The sequence below is a fragment of the Nerophis lumbriciformis genome, linkage group LG01 (assembly GCF_033978685.3).
Source record: "Nerophis lumbriciformis linkage group LG01, RoL_Nlum_v2.1, whole genome shotgun sequence".
In the NCBI taxonomy this organism is placed as follows: Eukaryota; Metazoa; Chordata; class Actinopteri; order Syngnathiformes; family Syngnathidae; genus Nerophis; species Nerophis lumbriciformis.
In genome coordinates, this window is record NC_084548.2 from 13,113,327 (window position 1) to 13,132,500 (window position 19,174).

Here is a 19,174-nt window from a genome sequence, read left to right on the forward strand (position 1 = left end):
TTCTCCGGCTGTAGAAAAGACCCGCTCACAGGACACAGAGGAGGCGTCAGTGCGACACAGTTCGCGTATCGGTCACGTGACCAAAACAGCTCATGATCGGTCACGTGACTTTCTAAAAGCAGTACGCGCACCGACACAGGGTTTTGCTCTATGAGCTCGACGCATGCGCCGATGCATCGGTGTTGCCGGACCCATCACTAATTTCTCCTGTTTTGGACCCCTTCCCTTGTCCAAATAAATATATTGTCTTAAAATCCTGCATCTGTGTTCAGAGTCCTGTTCTGGTCGTGACAGTACACTCTGGCCAGTATGGACACAGCAGGATCGAAGCAGTGGGCCGCGACCCTTCATGCGCAGGAATCCCGCCTCTCCGCTCATGAGGAGCAGGTGGCAGTCTTGGGCCAGGTAATCCAGGGGATCGCCCGAATCCAAGAGAACTTTCAGACCGCTGTTACCTCCCAGGTGGGCCAACTTGCGGAACAGGTGCAACTTTTGCTCACCCAAATGACCAAGCCTGGTCCCGCACCCCCTGTGCCTGAGCCGCAGCCAGCCCCCATGACTCAGGTACTCCCCACCATTCATAGTGGGGTGGGAGCCCGATTGGCCCCTCCAGAACGCTTTGCGGGCGAACCCGGACAATGCAAAGAATTCATCATAAACTGTGAGATGCATTTGGAGCTCTCGCCCCACGCCTTTCCCACCGATCGTGCTAAGGTGTCTTTTATGATCTCTTATCTGGCGGGGAGAGCAAGGAAATGGGCCATGGCCGAGTGGTCCAGGGGCTCTCACATATGCAGCTCACTCCAAGACTTCACAGAGACTCTCCAAAAGACTTTTGATCCTGTCTCAACTGAGCGCGAAAGGGCCAGAGAGCTAAGTAGGATTTGTCAGGGGAAAGAATCAGCTTCAGATTATGCCATTCGTTTTCGAACACTGGCCGCAGACAGCGGATGGAACACTACAGCACTCTATGACGTCTTCCTCAAGGGGCTGGCCGGCCCGCTTCTGGAGCGACTTCTACCCAGAGACCTACCCGCTAACCTGGACGACCTCATCACCCTCGCCATCAGGACAGACCAACGACTACAGGAGTTCAAGTTTCTCCAAGGAGGCCGTCCGACGGATCCAGACCACCAGCCGCAGTTTTCCCTCACCGCCAGTTCTACTCCAGGTCCTCAACCAACAGTACGGCTTCCCGATTCCCTGCCTGAGAGGGGAGAGGAGCCCTTGCAGTTGGGCCGGGCAAGACTCCCTCTGGTAGAGCGCCAACGTCGCCTCAAGGAGGGGCGATGTTTCTATTGTGGGGAGGTGGGGCATCTCGTGGCCGCCTGCCCTTCCAAGACGACCCAGGTGAGGGATCAGAATCCTGCCTCAAGTGCTACTGTGCGTACCTTGACACCCATTAAGGTAACCAATGACTCTATTAGTGTGGTTATGCCTGTTTTAATTGACTCTGGGGCCGATGAGAGCTTGATGGACTGGGGTTTAGCCAAGAAATTGGGGGTAAAAACAAGGGTCATCACACCCCCCCTTAAGGCTAGCGCCCTTAATGGTAGCGCTTTATTCACGATCACCCATGTCACAGAACCCGTAGCCATAGACATTGATAATCACCACGAACTATTGAACTTTTTTTTGTTTCACTCACCAGCACGCACCCTGGTATTGGGACATCCATGGCTCGTTTACCACAACCCCCACATAGACTGGCCCACAGGCAAAATCAGGGGCTGGGGAAGGAACTGCGTGGGGAAGTGAATGATGGTTAGTGCCCCAGCAAGAACCACCACGAATATAAACTGTTTCTGCTCACTTTACCATAGAACCACAGCACCCAGATTTGACATCAGTACCTCCTTGCTATCACCACCTGAAGGAGGTCTTTAATAAGGTAAAAGCTACATCGCTCCCACCACATCGTCCTTACGATTGTGCTATAGACCTCATTCCCGGATCTACCATCCCCAAGGGGCGCCTATATTCGGTTTCAGGTCCCGAAAAACATGCTATGAAAGACTACATACAATCCTCACTTAAAACGGGACTCATCCATCCCTCATCGTCACCTGCTGGAGCAGGGTTTTTCTTTGTATCCAAGAAAGACGGCACCCTGCGACCGTGTATAGACTATAGTCCCCTCAACGACATAACAATAAAGAATCGGTACCCTCTGCCATTAATGTCATCAGTTTTCGATCAGCTCCAGCAGGCCAAAGTTTTTACCAAGCTTGACCTACACAATGCTTATCACCTCATTCGCATTAGGGAAGGTGATGAGTGGAAAACCGGATTTAACACCCCTAGTGGCCACTACGAATATTTAGTAATGCCTTTTGGTCTCACTTATGCCCCTGCCGTTTTTCAGGCTATGATTAATGATGTGTTGAGAGACTTTTTGGACAATTTTCTTTTCGTCTATCTTGATGACATACTAATTTATTCTGACAATCTGGACATTCACAGACACCATGTCAGCCAGGTTTTGCAACGGCTCCGGGAAAACCACCTGTACGTTAAAGCTGAAAAGTGCAAATTCCATGCCGACACCATCTCCTTCCTGGGCTTCATTGTAGCCCCTGGAAGTGTACAGATGGATCCGGCTAAAGTTAGCGCAGTCGCCAAGTGGCCAACACCTGATAGTCGTAAGAAGGTTCAGCAATTCCTCGGTTTTGCGAACTTCTACAGACGATTTATCAGAGGCTTTAGCGCAATAGCTTCCCCTCTCCATGCTTTGACTTCTCCACAGGTGCGCTTCCACTGGTCTCCGGAGGCAGAGAGGGCGTTCCAGGATCTCAAGCGCCGCTTCACGACTGCACCCATCCTCACGCTACCAGATCCACAATGCCAATTTGTGGTCGAGGTGGACGCGTCGAACGAGGGAGTTGGGGCGGTCTTATCCCAAAGACTGGAGGCAGATGGCAAGACCCACCCCTGTGCTTTTCTGTCTCGCCGGTTGAGCCCTGCAGAACGTAACTATGATGTTGGGAACAGGGAACTTCTGGCGGTCAAGGTAGCGCTGGAAGAGTGGCGACATTGGTTAGAGGGGGCACAACACCCTTTCATAGTTTGGACTGACCACAAGAACTTGGAATATATTCGAAACGCCAAGAGACTGAATTCACGTCAGGCCAGGTGGGCATTGTTTTTCAATCGTTTTAACTTCACGTTGTCTTACAGGCCGGGGTCCCGCAACGTCAAGTCAGACGCTTTGTCACGCCTCTACGACCCCGAGCCTGCTGCCAAGGTACCAGAACCCATCCTTCCACTGAACTGTGTGGTTGGAGCGGTCACTTGGCAGATAGAACGAGAGGTAAGGCACGCTAATGGTGAGACCCCTCCACCTAGTGGGTGCCCAGAGAATCGCCTGTTTGTCCCGGTCAGTCTGCGCCCACAGGTGATCCATTGGGCTCACACCTTGCTGCTTACCTGCCATCCGGGGGTCCGGAGAACTATGTTTATGATCTCACAGCGGTTCTGGTGGCCATCCATGGAGGCGGGGGTCCGGGAGTACATCGAGGCGTGTCCGGTCTGCGCTCGTAAAAATGATTCCCGGGCGCGGCCACCGCTGCTGCCCACTGCTCCCCTCACCTCCCAGGGGGTGATCAAGGGTGATGGGTCAAATGCAGAGAATAATTTCGCCACACCTAGTGTGTGTGTGACAATCATTGGTACTTTAACTTTAACTTAAAACATCCTCTGGGCCACGTGTTGGACTTTTACAGCCGCTGCCTATCCCTTCCAGACCGTGGTCTAACATCTCTATGGACTTCGTCACTGGCCTCCCGGTCTCAAGAGGTAACACCACGGTGCTCACCGTGGTCGATCGATTTTCAAAGATGACACATTTTATTGCCTTGCCAAAGTTGCCCACAGCCAAGGAGACTGCTCAGATATTGATGCAACACGTTTTTAGAATTCATGGATTTCCCACAGACATTGTATCAGACCGGGGGCCCCAATTCATCTCACGGTTCTGGAAGGAGTTCTGCAAGCTCATCGGGGCTACAGCCAGCCTGACATCAGGATACCACCCGGAGGCAAACGGCCAGACCGAGCGCCTCAATCAACAACTGGAAACCGGCCTCCGATGCCTCGTGTCCCAGAACCCAACAACGTGGAGTTCCCACCTGGTCTGGGTGGAATATGCCCATAACTCCTTGCCTACCTCTGCCACTGGTTTCTCCCCCTTCAAGTGTGTCTACGGCTACCAACCGCCAGTGTTCCCAGACTCAGAACCAGAAGTTTCCGTGCCCTCCGCCCATGCCCTGGTGCGCCGATGCCGTCGTATTTGGCTTGCGGCCCGACAAGTGCTCGCTCGCCAAGGAGATCGGGTCAAGAAAGCAGCCGACCGGAAGCGGCGCCCAGCACCTGATTACCGGCCAGGACAGAGAGTATGGCTATCCGCCAAAGACCTGCACCTCAAGGTTCCCTCCAAGAAATTAGCGCCCAGATTCGTGGGTCCCTTCCCCATCACCAAGGTCATCAGTCCAGCAGCAGTACGCCTCCGCCTACCCAGGTCGCTCCGCGGCCACCCTACTTTCCATGTCAGCCAAGTCAAGCCTGCCAAAGAAAGCCCCATGGTCCCAGCCACCAAACCCCCCCCAACGCCGCTGGAAGCTGTAGACGGAGGACTTCTGTACCGGGTCAAGAAACTTTTAGCGGTACGCAAAAGAGGTCGAGGTAGACAGTTCTTGGTGGATTGGGAGGGGTACGGTCCAGAAGAGAGACAGTGGATTCCCCAACGGAACATTGATGACCCCTCCCTCATCCGGGACTTCTATAGACTCCACCCTGAGGTCCCTGGGCCGTCAGGAGTCGGCCCTAGAAGGGGGGGGGTTCTGTCACACCTGGGTGAAGTCTTGTCTGGGTTTCGTCTGTTATGTTTTCTTGCCATTTCCTGTTTTATTTTGAAAGGTCAACTCTCCCTCTCGTTTCAGGTCACTTGCCCTTCCTCCTGTTTCACTGGTATGATGTCACTCCTGATTGCCTGATTGTTCCCACCTGTGTCACACTCCCTCATGTGTATAAATGTCTCGTCCTCCTCTTGTCTTGTGCCAGAGTGTCTCGTTACTTCATGTGCGTACCTCCAGCGTTCCCTTGCCACAGCATTGTCCACAGCCACAGCCACGTTTCTTGTATCTTTTTTGGATCCATGGGAGTATTTTGATTTGTAAGTTTTCTCAGGTAAGAATAGCTTCCTAGCATCACCTCCATTGGAGCGGTTTTTGTTATACTTAGTAGTTTTTTGTTCATAGCCCCTTTTTCCCTCCGTAGACAGAGCGTTTTTGAGTTATTGATATTTTTGTTAGTTTAGAGCTCAGGTCAGTTGTGTTTTTATAGCCTGTTTATTTCTCCTGTTTTGGACCCCTTCCCTTGTCCAAATAAATATATTGTCTTAAAATCCTGCATCTGTGTTCAGAGTCCTGTTCTGGTCGTGACAGGTAGGAAGTTTTTTTGGGTTGGTGCACTAATTGTAAGTGTATCTTGTGTTTCTTATGTTGATTTAATAAAAAAAACGATACAGATAATAAAAAAAACGATACCGATAATTTCCGATACTACATTTTAGCGCATTTATCGGCCCATATTATCGTACATCTCTAATGTTTAATATAAACAATGTGCTTTATAACAATTAGGGAGGTTTGTGTCATGTTTGTCCTCCTACAGAAACCATATTAAAACCAAAAATATTTTTTTTCCCCCTCATCTTTTTCCATTTTTCATACATTTTTGAAAAAGCTCCAGAGAGCCACTAGGGCGGCGCTAAGCGGCTCTAGAGCCGCGGGTTGCCGACCCTTGTACTATACTCACATTTCTGCACCGTTGGCTCCTCCAATGAAGAAGAAAGGTCCAGCACCTTGGGGCTCCTCTTCATCCTGCTCCTCCACCTTGCCACTGCAGGGGAACATCTGCAGGCTTCTGGGGACACACTTATGTCGGTACCTCCTCCTCTTGTACTTAAATCTTCTTTTGACACAACCAGACTGCATCTCCTCCTCCAGGACCTTCATCATCAGTCCATCTTCTGACGTCTTTATTACATCCTGAGTTGGAGATAGGTCTTCCTCCAGTTCACTATTTTGGGCCTCATCGCAGGGCTTCACGAGGTTTTCCGATGACATCACCTTCAGCTGAAGAAAAAGACAGAAGAAGAAGAACAGGGTCCTCTATTATAATCAATGTGTGTATGAGAAGAGAAATAATTACTCAATGAATAAGAAAAATTCAATGAAAAACAACTATCTAAATTAGGTTCTGACTGATACAAAAACATTTTCAAAAACAAAAGTACAGTACCATTCAATACATGCTCATTTTAAAATGTCACAAGTTCTTAAAAATGATTATTGGTTGAGTACTTTTTGGCAAATCCTGCTAACAAACATGATGATGAAAGCATAATCAAATTCCTTTGATGCCTTTTATGACTTCATGACATTTGCTGTAAGACAGAGAAGCATCAGGAGCCAGAAAATAATGTTAACACATTTATTTATAACCGTTATCTATACAATATATACAAGGATTTTTTTCCACGTTTTACCTGAATTTAACTTTAACAATTTAAAAAACAAACATTAATGGAATGGAAAACTTTATACAGTTTCCTCCATAGACATCTTATAAGGGTACGCAGCATCGACCGCTACTGCCTACAGGCGCTGACGAGACGCGGGGCCGCCATCTTGGAGTGGTGATCCGCTCCACTCAGTGCAATTAATTTGGCAGGAGCAATGAACTGTCAGCGCATTTAATTCATCTTACCTCACTGAATACCACTCATTTTCACACGTTTTTTTTGTCATATTGTGTAGCTATGATAAAGGACACGTTATTATTCAAAATTTGCTTAACAGTAATAGAATATTCTTATATGCTATAAGCGACCAGACGTCCCGAGATCAAAACTGGGAATATAATCCCAGAGAAGGGGGAAAAAACGGTCAGCTATTTTTAAGTTGAAGAAACAATATGATTAGGTTATATATACATGCGTATATCCTACATAAACAATGAATGAATACAGTAGATATCTATATATCTTATAGACTGTATCTCTGTTGCTGCAGCAGCAGAGAGTTTATTCTGGCTTGACACTTTGTATTGATATTTTGTATTACATTCTTCCCTAAAATGATCATGTTTACAGTGATTGTTTTATATGTACAAACCCCGATTCCATATGAGTTGGGAAATTGTGTTAGATGTAAATATAAACGGAATACAATGATTTGCGAATCATTTTCAACCCATATTCAGTTGAATATGCTACAAAGACAACATATTTGATGTTCAAACTGATAAACATTTTTTTTTTTGCAAATAATCATTAACTTTAGAACTTGATGCCAGCAACACGTGACAAAGAAGTTGGGAAAGGTGGCAATAAATACTGATAAAGTTGAGGAATGCTCATCAAACATTTATTTGGAACATCCCACAGGTGAACAGGCAAATTGGGAACAGGTGGGTGCCATGATTGGGTATAAAAGTAGATTCCATGAAATGCTCAGTCATTCACAAACAAGGATGGGGCGAGGGTCACCACTTTGTCAACAAATGCGTGAGCAAATTGTTGAACGGTTTAAGAAAAACCTTTCTCAACCAGCTATTGCAAGGAATTTAGGGATTTCACCATCTACGGTCCGTAATATCATCAAAGGGTTCAGAGAATCTGGAGAAATCACTGCACGTAAGCAGCTAAGCCCGTGACCTTCGATCCCTCAGGCTGTACTGCATCAACAAGCGACATCAGTGTGTAAAGGATATCACCACATGGGCTCAGGAACACTTCAGAAACTCACTGTCAGTAACTACAGTTGGTCGCTACATCAGTAGGTGCAAGTTAAAACTCTCCTATGCAAGGCTAAAATCGTTTATCAACAACACCCTGAAACGCCGTTGGCTTCGCTGGGCCTGAGCTCATCTAAGATGGACTGATACAAAATGGAAAAGTGTTCTGTGGTCTGACGAGTCCACATTTCAAATTGTTTTTGGAAACTGTGGACGTCGTGCCCTCCGGACCAAAGAGGAAAAGAACCATCCGGATTGTTATAGGCGCCAAGTTGAAAAGCCAGCATGTGTGATGGTATGGGGGTGTATTAGTGCCCAAGACATGGGTAACTTACACATCTGTGAAGGCGCCATTAATGCTGAAAGGTACATACAGGTTTTGGAGCAACATATGTTGCCATCCAAGCAACGTTACCATGGACGCCCCTGCTTATTTCAGCCAGACAATGCCAAGCCACGTGTTACATCAACGTGTAGGTTTCTCTTGTTTATGCTTCTTGCAAGATGGTTTACTAAGTAATTATGCCACATTTTACTCATGTCGATTAGCCAAATGTTTTTGACTCCTACTTCAGTGGCGGTCCTAGCTTGACCGGTGTACTCAGCTTTCGTTGCATGAACATACTAGCTTTGTTAGACAAGATCATAGACTGTATTGGACAATATAGTTTACATACGAAATGTCCATTTCCATTTATTACAATTAATAAGAAAACGCAAATGCCTGACTTACCTATCAAGGAGGAAATTAGCAAATTTGGCGTCAGATTAAAAAATCTTCTCCGCCTTCAATCGTCTCCATCTTTCAAAGGCATCCCCAATACAAATCTTTGTTTTGTTCCCGGCTTTGTCATGAATAAGTTGAGAATCGTAACGACGCCTTTTAGATTTACTAATGTCTGACATGTTTAGTAACTTTACCAGTGGCAGTAGCCAGACGAAAGTGGCGGTGCGTAACTGGCAACCTGGATCATGTGATACACTCACAGACTTTTTAATTGGTCAAACGGTAGAGAGCAGGACATCGAAATGAAAACAATAGCAAGATTTCGGGGCTGTAAATCTAATTGTGAAATAAGCATATACCGGCTGAACTACTGTTATCAGTTCTAGAGGCATACTTGCCAACCTTGAGACCTCCGATTTCGGGAGGTGGGGGAGGGGTGTGGTTGGGGGCGTGGCTAAGAGGGGAGGAGTATATTTACAGCTAGAATTCACCAAGTCAAGTATTTCATATATATATATATATATATAAGAAATACTTGACTTTCAGTGAATTCTAGCTATAAATATATATTTCTTTTATTGTATATATATATATATATATATATACATATACATATATATATATATATACATATGTATATATATATAATCTATATATATATATATATATATATATATATAGATTATATATATATATGTATATATATATATATATATATATATACATAAAATAAATACTTGAATTTCAGTGTTAATTTATTCACACATATACTTGTTGAGTTAAGGGTTGAATTGTCCATCCTTGTTCTATTCTCTGTCACTATTTTTCTAACCATGCTGAACACCCTCTCTGATGATGCATTGCTGTGTGGCACGCACAAAAGTGCTTTCATCAAATGCACCAGATGGCAGTATTGTCCTGTTTAAGAGTGTCACAACATTGCTGTTTACGGCAGACCAAAACGTGACTGCTGTTGTTGTGTGTTGTTACCGCGCTGGGGGGACGTTAATGAAACTGCCTAACAATAAACCCACATAAGGAACCAAGAACTCGCCCTCAATCATTCTACAGTTATAACGTCATTGGGCAGGCACACCGTTTATATTGTGGGTAATGCGGACCTGAGTCCGCCTGAATTTCGGGAGCTTTTCGGGAGATAATTTGTCCCGGGAGGTTTTCGGGAGAGGCGCTGAATTTCAGGAGTCTCCCAGAAAATCCGGGAGGGTTGGCAAGTATGTCTAGAGGTATTCGAAAAGAACATGTCTTATCAATACCTTTTGACGTATCAGGGCCATTTAATGATGACGTGACATGAAATTATTACATATGGCTCCTTTAACCATCCTCAGGTAAGGAAAAGGAGCAAGTAAGGTCAAAATAATTTTGGTGGATAATCTGGTCATATACATGAATAATGTGAACAGATATTGTGATTAAACACAAGTTCACATGTTATTTATGACAGCTGTAGTTTTTGTCTTTTTTGCAAAGCTTCACAATAAAACACGATACTCCAACACACGAACGTGCAACAAACAAAATGCTGTAATATGCATGCCAGTCCAGTAGGGGGCAATGTCAATATGCAAAGTGCATGTGACCCAACTGTATTTCTACACTGGTATATAAAAACAATATTATGGCCCACAAATGTTTTGGTGTTTCCATGGAAACAATTCAGCTTTGAAAAACTTCTGTTATTATTATCAAGAATAACAATATATTTAGATTCAACATTGCTATATTTTAGAATCCAAGTGGATTTACCTGTCTCCAGGCAGTCTCCGTGAACAACTACTCCGTGGGTTCCTCTTGCACTATGTGCATTCAACCTCCAAGACAAACCGCAAAAACCACAACCGTGACTCACAGCAACAGTCGTTAGCCCAGTAATCAGAGCCGTAGCAACAGTTTCCACCTGTGCACATTTTCAACAGCAGTTATTTAATCATGTAAGTTTAGGTTCATTCACCATTATGTTGCAGCGGTAACGTCAATCAAAACCGATTATGAGGGCGAATTAGTCATGAAACAAAGGGTAAAAACTAGATTAAAAAAAAAAAATCAGATTAATCTCACTTTTGAATGTGGATTAACCTTGACTAATCACAGGTTATTACTCGCTTGCGTAATTTAAATTAATCTAAAAAAAAAAGACACAAATGCAATGTTATGGTCAAAATAGCATACACCAACATTTCTAAATGTTTTAGTTGAATCCGTCATTTTTGGCCCAAAACTTGCTACCAGTATTATATAAAGTTCTGTCCGGGTGTATCTTTAAGTAAAATATTTTTTTCAAGGAAAATGAAATACATTTTTTAAGTGAAATTAGAAGCGCATATGCGCTCAAAATAAATGATGTGATTGATCTGCGCATATATAAATGATAAATGCAGTCATTTTTCGTGATGAATTATAATGCATTACATTTGACAGCCCTAAGTCGTTTTAAAACAGGGGTGTCAAACTCATTTTCGATCTGGGGCCACATGGAGAAAAATCTACTCCCAAGTGGGCCGGACTGGTAAAATCATGGCACAATAACTTAAAAATAAAGACAACTTCAGATTGTGTTCTTTTTAAAAAAAATTAGAACAAGCACATTCTGAAATTGTACGAATCATAATGTTTTTTTGTTGTTTTTTTTACAATTACCTGTTGCGGTTAATAGCATATACTTTATTTTTCGTTATTTATATTTTATGACTAAATTATGTAATAATGTTCATGAGTCAACTCATTGGTGTTCATTTTCCATCCATCAAGATTAAAAAAAAAAAAAAAAATCAAATCAAATTACACTATGTTATTTATGTATAGTTTGATCATTTTCCTCGACTGATGTACTAACATCATGTGGTTTATTTTGTACATGTGTAGCATCATCTACAAAGATACAAATAATTGCTATTGCGACATCTAGTGGACACATTTAGAACAGCCATTTCTTTCATTCAAAAATTTCAGGTAAATTTTAATACTTAGCAAACTCATCCCGCGGGCCGAATAAAACCTGTTCAGGGGCCTGATCCGGCCCTCGGCCCGTACGTTTGACACCCCTGTTTTAAAAGGAAGCATGATAAAATATGTGATTAATCTGCACATATATATGATTCATTTTTTTGTGATTAATCGCAAAAGCCCTAAGTCGTTTCAAACAGGAAGCATGTCAAAATGTACACTATTAAACAAAATTAATATTAATAATTAGGGTACTGGTAATATGACACATCGCTGCATTTCATGCAACAAAAAGATTTGCACAATAAAAATTGAAGACGATGTGTGGGTAAAATGCTAACTTAATTGTCATAGAAGCCGCAAAAGCATGGTATGTATGAGCAGTCGACCATCGCTAGAAATATAACACTTGCAGTACAGCGAAAACACAAAAAGATGCAAAAACCTATTGTGCAATACCGAGCAATGCAAAAATGATCCATTTAAAAGTATCATAAATGGCAACGATGTGAAGTGAAGTGAATTATATTTATATAGCGCTTTTCTCTAGTGACTCAAAGCGCTTTACATAGTGAAACCCAATATCTAAGTTACGTTTAAACCAGTGTGAGTGGCACTGGGAGCAGGTGGGTAAAGTGTCTTGTCCTTTGATTGATTGATTAAAACTTTTATTAGTAGATTGCACAGTACAGTACATATTCCGTACAATTGACCACTAAATGGTAACACCCGAATAAGTTTTTCAACTTGTTTAAGTCGGGGTCCACTTCAATCAATTCATGGTATTCCAAGGACACAACGGCAGTGACTAAGATGGCAGAAGCGGGAATCGAACCTGGAACCCTCAAGTTGCTGGCACGGCCACTCTACCAACCGAGCTATTCCGCCCCGAGGGACAGGTGTGTCTTGATTCCCAACCAGGGACAGGTGTGTCTAATCAGTAATCAATATGACACGGTCCTGATGCCTTCCTCCATCTCATCCATGTTTGTTGCGGGAAAACGAATTGCTGGCGACATTCTGTCATGATGAGGAGTTTTTCGCAGCTTACTGCGAGGATTGTTTTCCCATGAAGCAAACGGACTCCGTCGGACATGGCATGCAGGTAAAAACATTATTTAATCTTGAACTCTAAGTACTACAAAAACAGAAAACAACCCGAGCGTGCCGAAGGCGAGCGTTCCTAAGGCGAGCGTGCCTGACGCACGCGAAAGCTAAGGCAAAAAACTTAGGACATGAAACATGAAACTAAAAAACATGAAAAAAAACTCACTAAACTGTGGCTTGAATAAACAAAACTTACGTGGCATGGCATGAAGCATGAAAAGAGCAATCGCAAGTATACCAGCATGAGCAGAGCATGAAAAGAACATGTACAGAACATATAACAATCAGCATGAACTATGGAATAAACAGAGCAGTGTCGCCAGGACGACTAACTGACAAAACAGGCTTAAATAATAGTCTCTGATTAGAGCAGGTGTGTGATCCGATCACATGAGGCAGGTGAAACTAATGAGTCGTCATGGAAAGTAAAACAAACAAGGGTGCACAAAAACAGGAACTATGGAGTCCAAAAAATAACAGAACATAACTAAACAAAACATGATCTGGACCACGGATCGTGACAAAGACAGTATTATTTTATGTTTTGTTTGTGCACAGCAAGCCAGACAGCGTATCTACTGTAGTTGTAATAACACACATGACGTGCTGCGTGTATCATGATCTATATAAAGTGTGAATCAGTTGTCTCTTTGGTCCAGCTGGCCAGGGACGTTTTTTCTGGTTTATCTGGGGGTAAGCACGCCATTTATGTCAAAATAGCTCGGCTCCAAATCCCACATTTGCAGCTTCGAGTCGCTTTCACCTCACTATCGGTTTCCGTCTGCTCCAACGTCTGACCCTCTTCTTCGTGCCTGCTTCTAGAAGCAGTCGTTCATCCTTCATATGTCTAAAAGCATTGGCGTTGTTAGGCCTATTTTAGGGGGGCTCAAGCCCCCCTAAAATATTCTTAAGCCCCCCCTAAATAATTTGGTGTTATATACAGTATATATATATTTTTTTTTTACAAATACATGCCGACATATTCATTATAAAGCGGCCCGAATATGAGTTTAAATAAATCATATAACCTGTTATCATTCACTCAGTTTCCCCTCACTTCATAGTGTAAGGTTGAGAGCCCCTTTAGTGCGTCGGTATCCAATCCATTCCACTTGTTCATATAGAAAATGTCCATATCACTCAAATTCCAGTCCGCATTTTCTCTGCGACCTTGCTTGCGGTCCTGCAGGTGTACGAAGCACATTACCTTCCTTTACAATGAGTGAAGCTGCACGAAACCTTGTGTGTGCAATTGTAAATAATTTAGTTTTTAAGTTTTGTGTTTCTTGTAGAATCTATATAAGGTAATATACATTAGCCTATTGTTAAAATAATGAAAAAAACATCATTAAATATATTTGTTTTATTGTATTGTTACATTAATAGCTGTTGTATTATTATAGGATGGCTTGTTAAACATTTCATAGAATTTTCAGAGGGAGGAAAAACCAAGACATTTAATATAAAATGTAAAATGAATAAATACATAAAAAGAAAAAGAAAAAAAATGGTTAAAAGTCATCCCCGGGGAGCATTTCATTTCGTCCGGTGCATTTTTTAAAAATAATAATAATAACAATGAATCATTTCTAAGTCTTTGTTAGCCGTTTGTGAAGTTTTGTGCTCGTGCGCTACGTTCGCTCACACCCTGTGCATCTCCTGGGGGCTAAGCCCCCCCTGTCCTTAAAAGCTAGTGACGCCCCTGTCTAAAAGTATAATGTAGTGAATCCTCATTTGACCAAAAATTGTTGTCTTTGTTGTTAGTTACCAAGTCTGCCATGATCACAACACACACAAGCGTTTTCTATCCGAGAGTAGGAACACACTTTTGTTGCCAGAAGTCGGACGTGCGCTGCGATGGAAACAGAAATCAATTCAAGATGATTCAAGATTCAAGATTCAAGATGCTTTATTATTGTCCATTCTTTAACATGTACAAGACATGTAAGAACTGAAATTTCATTTTCGGCACAGTCCCACTAAGAGCAGACATACGTTACAAGGGGGACAAGACGAGACCGCCAACGGATCAGCCACTTACAGCGCCCTTAAAAAAGGTGGGGAAAAGGTGATATTGGGAAAGGGGGGGAAGAGTAAAAAAAATATTAGTCTAAGGCTGGACCCTCGGGAGGGGTCCAGACTGAGTCCAAGGAAAAAACCTCACATAGCATAGCACACATAAACATGATACATATAATCACAACAACTCGCAACAGAAGGGGGGGGGATTTGGGGCCTTGGAGGCCGGCCTGCCGCTATAAAGCGCTACTCAGCCGTCCATAACCCCGAAGAGGAATTAAGCAGTGGTGAAGGCGTTGATTGGGGAAGGGGCGGGTGCGTGCATGTATGCCCAATTAACCTGGGTGAGATGTTGAAATGTTTTTGTGGACTGGGGCCGATCTCAAAGTTCGACACCAGGTGTTATTGTAAAAAAGGAAGGTCAAAAGCGTCCATCGTTGAGGAGTCCCCGGGGGAGTTTTTCAGAACAGCCTGTTCCTGCGTCAAGGCCATTCAAGGGAGTCAAATCGTAAATTAGGATGTTGTTTTTTTCGAGCAGTCAAAACAATGACTTGCCTGCTCTATGTGTCCGTTGCAGGTTCTCTCAAATTCAATTTAATTCTCCTTCTCAGCAAACTTCTCAATGATGAGATCCATTTTGCGATTCATATCCCACAGCCCGACCCAATCCTTCCATTGCGACGAACAGCCGTTGGGCTCCTTGAGTGGCTGCCATCGTCTTCCGAATTTGACAATACACCAGAGCAATGCCCAGCCCAATCAGCAGGTGCCCCGCGATCACGGTTCCAAATAGGTAGATGTCTTCCACGTCCTCGATGGAAAGGACTGAGAGGCACATGATTCTCCATTTATCCCAGGAGTCTCTCACGTACCCCATCAGGGCAGCCAGGCTCCCCCGAACTTTTTTTCCTTGTCGAAAAAACTTTGTCAATTGCGTCGAGAGTCCAGCTGTTCATATCCATGTTTGATGTTTAGATTTGAGGACAGCGCAAAGAAAGAGGCTTCAAAAAAGTTCAGACAAGACAAAACGAAGAGAGCAAGCAGGGAAGGAGGGAGCGGAGACAAATGTGACCGCCCTCACCAGAGGCAAGACAGAAAGGAAAATGCGCGGAAGAAGTCAGTCCTGGAAATGATTCAAATGAGCGAAATACGGTAAATATTGTACATATTACATATTGTTTTGAACATGTCTGTTACTACATTATATACACTAAAATGCCAAAAGTATTTGGCTACCCATCCAAATGATCAGAATCAGGTGTCCGAATCACTTGGCCCATGCACAGGTGGACGAGGAATTATGGTGTGGGGTTGTTTTTCAGGAGTTGGGCTTAGCCCCTTAGTTCCAGTGAAAGGAACTTCGAATGCTCCAGGAAACCAAAACATTTTGGACAAATCCATGCTCCCAACATTGTGGGAACAGTTTGTAGAGAGCCCCTTCCTCTTCCAACATGACTGTGCACCAGTGCACAAAGCAAGGTCTATAAAGACATGGATGACAGAGTCTGGTGTGGATGAACTTGACTGGCCTGCACAGAGTCCTGACCTGAACCCGATAGAACACCTTTGGGATGAGTTACAACGGAGACTGAGAGCCAGGCCTTCTCGACCAACATCAGTGTGTGACCTCACCAACGCGCTTTTGGAAGAATGGTGTAAAATTCCTATAAACACACTCCGCAACCTTGTGGACAGCCTTCCCAGAAGAGTTGAAGCTGTAATAGCTGCAAAAGGTCATATTGAACCCAATGGGTTAGGAGTGGGATGGCACTTCAAGTTCATATGTGAGTCAAGGCAGGTGGCCAAATACTTTTGGCTATATAGTGTATATGCAGTGTGTTGATGGAGGGTTTTGAAGTTGTTTTAGAGGGTTTTGAAGGCTACAACGGTGACTCCCATTAGCCGCATCTTTCAAGTGTTTTTTATCATCTTTAAAATCCTAAAAAAAAAAAAAGATGTGTGTTCTAGTCTCTAATAACGATCGTGAACGATAGGAAATATTCCCAAAAAAAAGTGCAGTTCCCCTTTAAGTCTTCACGGTTTGATTTCATACTTGTAATACGATTTGGGGACGGCATGGCTCGGTTGGTAGAGCGGCCGTGCCAGCAACCTCAGGGTTTATGGTTCGATCCCCAGCTACTGACGTCCTTTGTGTCCTTATTAAGCAAGACATTTCACCCTTGCTCCTGATGGGTCGTGGTTAGGGCCTTGCATGGCAGCTCCCACCATCGGTGTGTGAATGTGTGTGTGAATGGGTGAATGTGGGAATAGTGTCAAAGCGCTTTGAGTACCTTGAAGGTAAAAAAGCGCTATACAAGTATAACCCTTATTTAGTGCTGTCAAGAGTACACAACATATAACTCTGTCTGGTTTGACTTCTACCCACTGTAACACAATTATTATATCTCTGCTGTGTAGACGGACACTTGATCCCATAAAATGATTTATTTCTGGTACACACACTCCTATTCCTACCTTTCCTGCTTCATTTTTCGATCCGTCTGTACATATATCTAAATAACTCTAATATTTACTTGTCTGATATCCTATCGTACCCTGAGACCATTCACTCTTTAATTGTACTATTTTCAAGTCTATGTCTGTTTCTAGAAAAACAACCAAATATTACTGATTGAGAGAATTTGGGGGAGGTGAGAACAAATTCCCTCAAAGATGGCAGACATGCTAACTTCTGCTCCTTCACTTTGTAATGCACATTACTGCCACCTATGGGATGGGAGTGTAATAGCATGACTGCCAACACATACAAATCATTCATTTATTTTATACATGAATGAATTGGTTGTATCTATCATATATTTTGCATTTACTTATTCATGGTATAGTTATTTACAATTGTTTGGTTAATATTTTTCTTACATTGCTTTTTAGGGGACACATTGCCCATAATCTATTTTCTACCTATTCTATTTTATTTTTTATTTTTTATTTTTTTTTAATATTGCTTTATTTCTTGTGGTATTTAGGAGTAACTCCAATACGTGTCCCCATTGCAAGATTGTTGTTGTTATTTCTGCAGTACATTGAAATACAAACCCCGTTTCCATATGAGTTGGGAAATTGTGTTAGATGTAAATATAAATGGAATACAATGATTTGCAAATCATTTTCAACCCATATTCAGTTGAATATGCTACAAAGACAACATATTTGATGTTCAAACTGATAAACATTTTTTTTTTGCAAACAATCATTAACTTTAGATTTGATGCCAGCAACATGTGACAAAGAAGTTGAGAAAGGTGGCAATAAATACTGAAAAAGTTGAGGAATGCTCATCAAAAACACTTATTTGGAACATCCCACAGGTGAACAGGCAAATTGGAAACAGGTGGGTGCCATGATTGGGTATTAAAGTAGATTCCATGAAATGCTCAGTCATTCACAAACAAGGATGGGGCGAGGGTCACCACTTTGTCAACAAATGCGTGAGCAAATTGTTGAACAGTTTAAGAAAAACCTTTCTCAACCAGCTATTGCAAGGAATTTAGGGATTTCACCATCTACGGTCCGTAATATCATCAAAGGGTTCAGAGAATCAGGAGAAATCACTGCACGTAAGCAGCTAAGCCCGTGACCTTCGATCCCTCAGGCTGTACTGCATCAACAAGCGACATCAGTGTGTAACGGATATCACCACGTGGGCTCAGAAACCCACTGTCAGTAACTACAGTTGGTCGCTACATCTGTAAGTGCAAGTTAAAAACTCTCCTATGCAAGGCAAAAAACGTTTATCAACAACACCCAGAAACGCCGTCGGCTTCGCTGGGCCTGAGCTCATCTAAGATGGACTGATACAAAGTGGAAAAGTGTTCTGTGGTCTGACGAGTCCACATTTCAAATTGTTTTTGGAAACTGTGGACGTCGTGTCCTCCGGACCAAAGAGGAAAAGAACCATCCGGATTGTTATAGGCGCAAAGTTGAAAAGCCAGCATCTGTGATGGTATGGGGGTGTATTAGTGCCCAAGACATGGGTAACTTACACATCTGTGAAGGCGCCATTAATGCTGAAAGGTACATACAGCTTTTGGAGCAACATATGTTGCCATCCAAGCAACGTTACAATGAACGCCCCTGCTTATTTCAGCAAGACAATGCCAAGCCACATGTTACATCAACGTGGCTTCATAGTAAAAGAGTAGACTGGCCTGCCTGTAGTCCAGACCTGTCTCCCATTGAAAATGTGTGGCGCATTATGAAGCCTAAAATACCACAACGGAGACCCCCGGACTGTTGAACAACTTAAGCTGTACATCAAGCAAGAATGGGAAAGAATTACACCTGAGAAGCTTAAAAAATGTGTCTCCTCAGTTCCTAAACATTTACTAAGAGTTGTTAAAAGGAAAGGCCATGTAACACAGTGGCGAACATGCCCTTTCCCAACTACTTAGGCATGTGTTGCAGCCATGAACTTCTAAGTGAATTAATATTTGAAAAAAAAAAAAAAAGTTTATGAGTTTGAACATCAATCATCTTGTCTTTGTAGTGCATTCAACTGAATATGGGTTGAAAAGGATTTGCAAATCATTGTATTCCGTT

General features: G+C 43.1%; 1 protein-coding gene across 7 annotated transcripts in view; it reads right to left on the reverse strand.

Annotated features, from left to right (window-relative positions):
• Window positions 1-19,174, reverse strand: part of ttll10 (tubulin tyrosine ligase-like family, member 10) — a 109,767-nt gene that overhangs the window by 31,731 nt on the left and 58,862 nt on the right. For 5 of the 7 annotated variants that reach the window (XM_061975191.2, XM_061975201.2, XM_061975207.2 and 2 more), the window contains one exon: window positions 5,815-6,134. In XM_061975191.2, coding sequence (XP_061831175.1) covers window positions 5,815-6,134 — 320 coding nt within the window. Of the gene's footprint in view, window positions 1-5,814; window positions 6,135-6,300; window positions 6,366-17,089; window positions 17,216-19,174 lie in introns of those variants that run through there. The other 2 variants (XM_061975238.2, XM_061975216.2) reach the window with 2 other exon arrangements.